The 8,470-nt window shown below is 47.0% G+C and overlaps 1 protein-coding gene across 1 annotated transcript in view; it reads right to left on the bottom strand.

Annotated features, from left to right (window-relative positions):
- Positions 1-3,595: 3,595 nt before the first annotated feature.
- The window catches only part of galnt9 (polypeptide N-acetylgalactosaminyltransferase 9), a gene marked incomplete at both ends in the record, with an annotated part of 70,079 nt that continues 65,204 nt past the window's right edge, over positions 3,596-8,470 (bottom strand). Inside the window, 2 exons of the mRNA XM_084468849.1 lie at positions 3,596-3,742; positions 4,146-4,313. Coding sequence (XP_084324975.1) covers positions 3,596-3,742; positions 4,146-4,313 — 315 coding nt within the window. The remainder of the gene's footprint in view (positions 3,743-4,145; positions 4,314-8,470) is intronic.

Raw genomic sequence — 8,470 nt, 5'->3', positions numbered from 1 at the left:
CACTCATTAACAATCTCCTCTCTCTCTCTCTCTCTGCTCCTGTATGTGGTTTTGGGGGCAGGATAGTGTAGATGTGTGTTGTGACTAGCGTGCTCTCCTCCCAACCTACAGGTGCACCACCCCCCCCCCCCCCCCCCCCCCCCCCCCCCCCCCCCCCCCCCGATGTCTGCAGATTAACCTGCAGACACAAGAGATCACAGCCTTGAGAAAAATGCCTAACCTCTACCTTCATGACCTTTATCTGAATTCACTGTGTGTCACTTTGGATAAAGGCATCTGCTAAATGACTGAAATAGCAAAATAGCAAATACACGTATATACAATACACAGATACACTTGCAAATCAAGCACTGATATGACGGTTGGTGGAATTTGCATTGGCTTTTATGTGGGCATACATTTTTTGCATTCAGCGAATTTGGTTGCTGAAAAGTGTTGACTTCCCTGGTATCTCCCTCCCCTCTGGGTTTCGGTTTTGTCATGATGTCGCCGAAGTCCCGGCAGTAGCGTGAATATTAAAGTCACCGCTGGCTCCTGGCCACGAACGAGGTGTGAAGAGGACCATCGATGGCATGACAATGAGGGGGACTCAGGGCCCCCCCCTGCCCATCACAGAGTGTGTTGCCCTTGGCCACCCAGGACTCCTCTCCGCTTGTCCCCACCACAACAATCCCCCCTTCTCCTCCTCCGTCACCACCGCCACCACCGCCACCGCCGCCACCGCCGCCACCGCCACTGCCACCACCACCGCCACCGCCACCCAGTCCATCAGTCAGCATCAGCCTGTTATCTGCCCATGAGTGACACTGTGATGGGGACTGACCTTTCTACCGTCCTGCTAGGAGACGTTTCATAGTTGCTGCCTTCACACACACAAATATACACACACACACACACACACGCGCCTAATCAAGTGCACATATTTTCACTCAATCACCATCAGTGTTTCCAAAAGCATTCAGCTCACACATTTGGAGTCAGCAGGAGCTTGTTTGAGCGTGAGAATTGTTTGGGCAGCGTGAGTGCGTGAGGCTGAAGGTGAAAGCGTGTGTCACACGCCAGAAGAAGCCTGAGAGACAGCAACCCTTTGCTAGCCTCATCTATATACCTACCTGCTAGCAACATCGATGTAGCTACATGCTAGCATAATCTATTTACCTTCCTGCTAGTGTAGGGTTACCCAAATTTCATGTTGCCCTTTCAACGTCTGGAACTGTACCCGGAAATGTAATAAAACAATTTTCTAATATATTTATATATTTAAGATGGCAAAGGAACTAGCCTGCTCATGAGCATTCAATTTGAGACGGTTGGTAATTAGTGTTGTGTCTATCTGATCGGCTATGATGCGACCTCTCTACGCAGGGGTCAATCTATCTACTAGATACAGCAAGCAGGCATGGCCAATTATAAATACTATACTAGACTATCATACAATATAGAATGATTCCCTATTCAAGCAGCCTACCCTAGCTTGTTTTTGGATGGATTTCCAAAGCCTAAAACCCATCATAGTAAACCGTTCTGCCCTATCCTTTACCGCTACCATCATCATTATAGATACATGCAAGCATCATCTACATATATCTAAATGCTAGCGTCATCTATATAGATAGATGCTAGCGTGACCAATATAGCATCAACCATATCTACACAACGGAGTCAGCCCAAGGCACGTCCATTCTAACCAATCTAGCAGGAGTTTTCTCATTCCGTGCATGCGAGAGTCTGGGAATACTGATATTGAAAGAATAATAATGTGCTAGTTAGGGCTAATGTGCTAGCCAGTGCAGCAGTGCTGGCTCTGTTTGTGTGTGTGTGTGTGTGTGTGTGTGTGTGCGTGCGTGCGTGTGTGTGGGCGTGTGTGGGTGTGTGCGTGTAACCCTTGTCTGGCAGCAGAATGAGATATTACCCTGAGCCGCTCCAGTAGAGGACATGCAGGCTGATGCATCGTTTACTTGGGATGATTAGAGGCGGAGAAGCGTGACGTGGACAATCTTTACCCTGTGCCACTGGAAACCGAATTTAAACCCCCGACCAGAGCATGTAGGTGGAGGGAGGGGCAGAGGACACTGGCAGGGCCAATCGTGAGTCCTTCCACCGGCCATCGCTTCAACACTGGCACGGTACGCCTCAGTGCCAGGGGGCGGATCATACCTGGCGGAGGAGCCTCCACTGAGATGTATTGAAGACTTTGTCATATTAAAAGGAATATATTTATAGCCTTTTTTGTTTCTTTTTGCTATAATTGTGATGTAATTAAAAAAATGGTTATTCATCATTATTATAATTCCCTTCCATACGCAATTACCTATTTGTCTCTTCTCAGCCATGAGGAAAATAGATAATGTACATAAATCAATAAGAAGGTCCTTATGGCAACAGAAAGGCCTAGCTTTGAAATATAATCCCACGACATAACATTGACCACAAGGGCAATAATACAATTCAAATGCATTTTTCGAGTGGTAGATTGTTTACTTTTCAAAATTCTAAAAGGTAGACAACATGATCATAAAAATGATTTTATTACCTTAATTGTTATCAGAGGACAGATACCAATATCATATTCTTCTCTTCTCTTTTATTATTATTATTATTATTTTTTTTTACAATATATTACTTTTATTAAACCTTTTTTTTTTTTATACATTGATTTATACATAGAAGCAATACGGTCAATTTATTTTGTACATGCTTTTCTGACATTCCCTGGTCAGAGGAAGTTGAAATACGGTGGGAGGGAGGGGAGGGGAATCGGAAGGGGGGGGAGGGGGGGAAGGGGGGGCGGGGGGGGAAGGGGGGGCAGTGGGTGAAGGCACATGCTTGCTCCTGTACCCAGTGAGCAAGACAGTCCATGGAGAGAGAGACAAGAGTAATAATCTTCCGCGGGCGGGTCATGTTGCGGTGAGCAGCGGCCCTCTGAGAAATGCATCATGGTCCACCTAACCCAAGCGTCCACATGTCTAAGCCTTTTTTTTTTCTCCCATTTTCCCATCTCTCTCAACCAAAGGGTTGAGCCGGGAATGTTTCCAAAAGCAATTATCCAAATCTGAAACCGTTAAATGGCGAGATGGCTATTTATAGCGATGGCAATCTTTTGATTTGAAAACAAACATTTATTAAGGATTCGGAAAAACCGGACAGATTGTGATGTTGAACCCCATTCTTGGGGACACCCCGGGTCCTCTCAGGTCCTCTCGCCGTCTGGTTATTCTGCAGGTCTGTAGGCTTGGCTGAAGAAGGGCCCGTTTTTTTGGAAGGGAAAAACGACATCACAAGAGCTCTCTCTGTTAGGTCTTAGTCCGGCAGAGCACATCAATTCATCATACTCAACTTTTAAGTCCCGGCTCTATAAAGGTTCCCGCCTTAGGGGAGCTCAGCGGACACAGCCGTCCATGGTGTGTGTGTGAGTGTGCGTGTGCGTGTGTGTGTGTGTGTGAGCAAGAGATCATTTGTGTGTGTGAGTGTGTGTGTGTATGTGAAGTACACACTCCCACAGCAGCTCCATAAGTCTCTCACCCCCAGGTGAACAGCTCTGTGATCGTACCATTGTCCTTGCACGGCCCGGGTGTGTCTGTGTGTTTCTATGGCTTCAGTGCCTCGGGTGCTTGATCCAGTTGCGTATCATCCACTTCTGTCCCGAGCAGCGCTGCACCACCAGACGCAGGCCGAAGTTGGCCTCTTTGGACATCTCCACCTCCAGGCACCGGCCAGTATCCCTGCTGATGATTGGTCCGTTCTGCAACCAACGAACCAGGGAATGATTAACGACCAGATCAAACTTGTATGAGCACCTGCATCATTAGATGGGAGCTATATAGGGCTCCTGGTTTTACCACCAGGCGTGAGGATGTTGATTAGCCTTTAGAAGCCATTTCTAAATCTATCCTGTCGTCTAGACATAAGTGTCCATCAAGATGTATAATAGATCAGCTCAGCCAAGAGTTGGTAGTGCCCACTGGGTTGGGCGGAAGTTTGACTCATCTACGTGTGAAGATTTAAAAAAAACGGCTTGTAATGGCGAATCAACATCGTGCGTGGATGTCAAATAGGGGGCCCTTGAAGACGACGTGTGTCAAGACAGGTTCCTGTGGGAGCAGGGAGCAATACAATGCCGCGTTGTTCGTTTGTGGTTCTCTTACCTGCGTGAAGTCCCACAACCTTTGAGAAACCCTGGACACAGCGTCACACTTCTTCAATGCCGGCGTTCGACCCCTACCGTCGTCCACCAGGCATTTTGTGTCGGGCAGGAAGCTGGTTGACCCCAGAGGTCCTAGCTGGAGAAGTCCTTCAGTGGAATAGCGAGCCAGCTGTGACAGGTGGAAGAGAAACAACAATGTGGGTCTGCCCGGGGAGAACGCTATTAACAATTGAAGATCTCCCCCCACTCACCCCACTATCCCCCCCCCCCCCCCCCCCCACCCCCCACACACATACACACACACACACACACACACACCCGAGAAATGTGATTGTGTACTTTGTAGAGAGTGACTCGCCGTGTGCAGTGCTATGAGACCTGTGGAGCAGCTCTGGGGTAAATTGTGTTATCTGGCCGTAATTCAATGACCAAAACAATGGAAAGCTCACTGGGAGAAGACAAGTATTTTCACTGCAAACCTTTAATGATATCACGGTCCCTTGGGAACACGGTGGTAGTGGTTTGGGCTTTGCGCACACAAAACTCGCTGATTCAGTTTATTAATACGAGTGTTTTTCAACCGGCCCCCTACAACTTGATCCCCGGACGTTTAATCCGAGTACGCAGAGCCCCTTGGGGAACTGTGTGTGCGTATCTATTACGTAAGGCTACAGTGGGGATAACATCTATTATTCATGGTCTTGATCCTCTCTGAGAAATGAGATGCCAGCGATGGACGGGGGAGAGAGGGGGAGATAGAGGGCCGGGGCATGGAGGTGTGGGCTGGGGTCGTAGGGTCATTGATTCAGCTCTGCTCTGAGAGAGAATAAGCTTATGGACACACAACAGTACAACACACACACACACACACACACACACACACACACACACACACACACACACACACACACACACACACACACACACACACACACACACACGCTGTACGACCGGGCCAGGTTACCTATATTACATCAGGGCTGGGGAAGATCAATGTAACAGAACGCCGCTAAACCCATTGTGCTGATAAGCTAGGACGCTGCATTGAGCCCTCGATAGATGAATAGATGCCACTAGCATCTGTGGAGAAGGTACACGTGCCCATTATTATTTCTGCTCAGCCTCAGGCTCAGGTTGCTCGTAATATTTTGTTTGCGGGGGACGCTGATTAGGTTCCTGAGGGAGTGGAAACATTTTAGAGGCGGTTTTAGAGGCAGCAGAGGTCTTGCTACTTACAAGATATGATTTCCTGTAAACAAAGCTCTTGCGATTGGTACTGTAAAATAGAGTACGTTTGTGACAAATGTCAATTAACCTGAACAATGAATACTTCAGTGGTCATTTTGGGATGGACGTTGCAGTGATTGTTGTTGTTGTTGTCGATATGATTGTCTGATGATTTTGTCTATGATTTCCTGAAATTAGATACATTGCCTTTAGTGTGTGTGCAGCAGTGTTTGCTTAAGGGAGATTCGTGCTAAGTGGTAGGCGCACACAAGGGGATTTGCTATCATATTCAAATTAACTTTATCATGCGGCAATTTATCACAGTTAAAGTCTCAAGGGAATTTGGGGTGTCCACTCCGAAAAAAAAAACTGCTTAAACAGTAGCTCTTTAATCTTCCCAATGCTTCTGGGAATTTCCTTCATTTTTGCATTATAATTGGCATCCACAATAAAGAAAAATAGTTGGATAAAAATGCTGAGGAATGCTGTATCAAACAATAAGTGACGTATTTTCTTTTATTATACTAACCTTATAGCCACATAATGCAGATGTATTTCATTCTCAATGTGCTTCTATAAAGATTACTATTCTGATTAGTACAGCTTATATTTCCGATATTTATTTGGTTTATTTCCATTCTCATCCACATGGCGTCATAAGCTGCGAGTCTTTGGTCTTGCCAGGTCTGAGTGCTGTGAAGGGTTTATGAACGCAGCATAAACTACGAGTGGGCACAGAGAAATACAAAGCCTAGTATAATCCTCTTTAAAACCTGTTGACGGCTACGTCAACAGAGTTTAGAGCTCAACACACTACCATCCACAACAATTCTAGTGCAAATAGTATTGAAAAATTAAGCTGTTCTCATGCAGGGACACTAGATGTTATACTACGAGAACTAATTGTCTTAGCTGCCGTAAACACAGTTCAAAGTTTATCAGAAGAAGCTAATTACAAGATTCTTAATTACAAGCTATAGGTATGTATGTCTGTGTGTGTGTGTGTGTGTGTGTGTGTGTGTGTGTGTGTGTGTGTGTGTGTGTGTGTGTGTGTGTGTGTGTGCGTGCGCGCGTGCGCATGTGTGCGTGTGCGCGTGTGTGTGAGCTTGTCATTATAGCCGTGTGTGTGTGTGTGTGTGTGTGTGTATGTGTGTGTCTGTGTGTGTGTGTGTGTGTGTGTGTGTGTGTGTGTGTGTGTGTGTGTGTGTGCATCTGTGTGTGTTTGCCCGTGCATGCGTGTGTCTGTGTATGTGCACGTGTGTGCGTGCCTGCGTGCGTGTGTGCGTGCATCTGTCTGTGTGCTTGCGTGTGTGTGGGTGCGTGCGTGCGTGCGTGCGTGCGTGTGTTTCTGTGCATACTATCAGAGTGCGGCCGTCTCCCGGCCCCCTTGCTCCTTGCACCGCGGAGCGACGGCGCCTATATCTGAGATTAGCCTTTGTGATTTGAAAGGTCTCGCGCTGGCCTGCCTGCCTGGCTGCGCGGCTCTGAAGGCTCTCTCTCTCCCCGGGGACAGAGTGGTGGACGGTGATGTAAGTACTGCTACTAAGTCCCTTATAACGGGGACTTAAGAGGCTCCATCAAGGAGCTGAGGTAGGTGAGGTCAAGCAACACTTTATATCACTGATGTAGGAGCCTATTCACCTCCTAGATAGAATGCCTAGTCCGACCCAGTGTGTGTATGTGTGGTTGCTTGTGTGGGTAATCCCTTCCTTTTGCATCTGAGCACCTATCAACAGTTGCGTGTATGTCTATCTCCCAAATATGCAGTCATCCCTCTATAATACTAAATACAGCATGAGCCTGTTGGACTTGTGTGTGTGTGTGTTTGTATGTCTGCATGTGCCTGTTTGTGAGTATGTATGTGTGTGTGTGTGTGTGTGTGTGTGTGTGTGTGTGTGTGTGTGTGTGTGTGCGTGCGTGTGTGTAGGTGTGTGCGCAGTCACGTGGATGTGCATGAGTGAGTCTGTGTGACATTGCATGTGCTAAATATTGCCACAAGGGAAGGGGAGGGGGAGGATACAAAGTAACCCATTTCCTAGAATTTTTTATTTTATTAAGGGGGCCGTATACATTTTTCACCACAGAAGAAGAAGAAGAAGATGAAGAAGATGATGAAGAAGAAGAAGAAGAAGAAGAAGAAGAAGAAGAAGAAGGAGAAGGAGAAGAGGAAGAAAGCAGTGTTTATAGACTACAAAGGGAAATGACATTCGTCCCGTTCCCCCCGATGCAGTCACCAGCGTAACGTAATAACACAAAGACCCCCTCTACATTTGTTGACTCCCCCAGGGGGGAGCATGATTAAAAGAGCTGGCGTGGCTTTACATCAAGAGAGAGAGAGAGAGAGAGAGAGAGAGAGAGAGAGAGAGAGAGAGAGAGAGAGAGAGAGAGAGAGAGAGAGAGAGAGAGAGAGAGAGAGAGAGCCCCAGAGAGCTGCAGCAGGAACCCTTCATATTCTACCATGCCACTTCTAATGAACCTGTCACTCAGAGAGGGGGTGAGGGGGGAAGGGAAGGGGGGAGAGGGGTGAGAGTGAAGTGTGAAGAGGGCGGGGATAGGGGGATACAGAGAGAGAGTGGAGAGGTGGACAGGGAAATAGAAGGGGTAAGGGTACAAAGAGGGAGATAGGAAAGAGAGATAAGAGAAAATGGGGAAGGCAGATGAGAGAGAGAGAGAGAGAGAGAGGATAGATAAAAAGAGAGATAAAAGGAGTGAGAAGAGATGAAGAGAACAGGGGGGAGAACTGAATCTGAGAAGGTGGAGACGGAGAATTCTGCATAAATTACATTTGCATCATTTGTGTATTTGGCATTTAGTTTTGCTTCCACTGCATAAAGTAAAAGAATGCCACAAAGAAGGAGGCCAACATCCACAACAGAAACCGACATCCTCTGTCAAAGCAACTTCAAGGTCACTACCTGGAATTTGGGTTGTTTTTCAATTTTAGGAGGACAATGCTAAGTGTTCAGTTTTTGCTACATTTTCTGATGAGCGTGCACAATCTTGAAATCCATTCCAGACACCCACCACCCTCTGGGAAGTCTTTGGTTTCAGTCCTACTCGACTGTGTCTGTAGTACGAATCACAACCCCAGCGCCTCAT

The sequence above is a fragment of the Micromesistius poutassou genome (assembly GCF_964030765.1).
Source record: "Micromesistius poutassou genome assembly, chromosome: 5".
NCBI lineage: Eukaryota > Metazoa > Chordata > Actinopteri > Gadiformes > Gadidae > Micromesistius > Micromesistius poutassou.
This window is presented reverse-complemented; position numbering and strand designations above follow the sequence as displayed.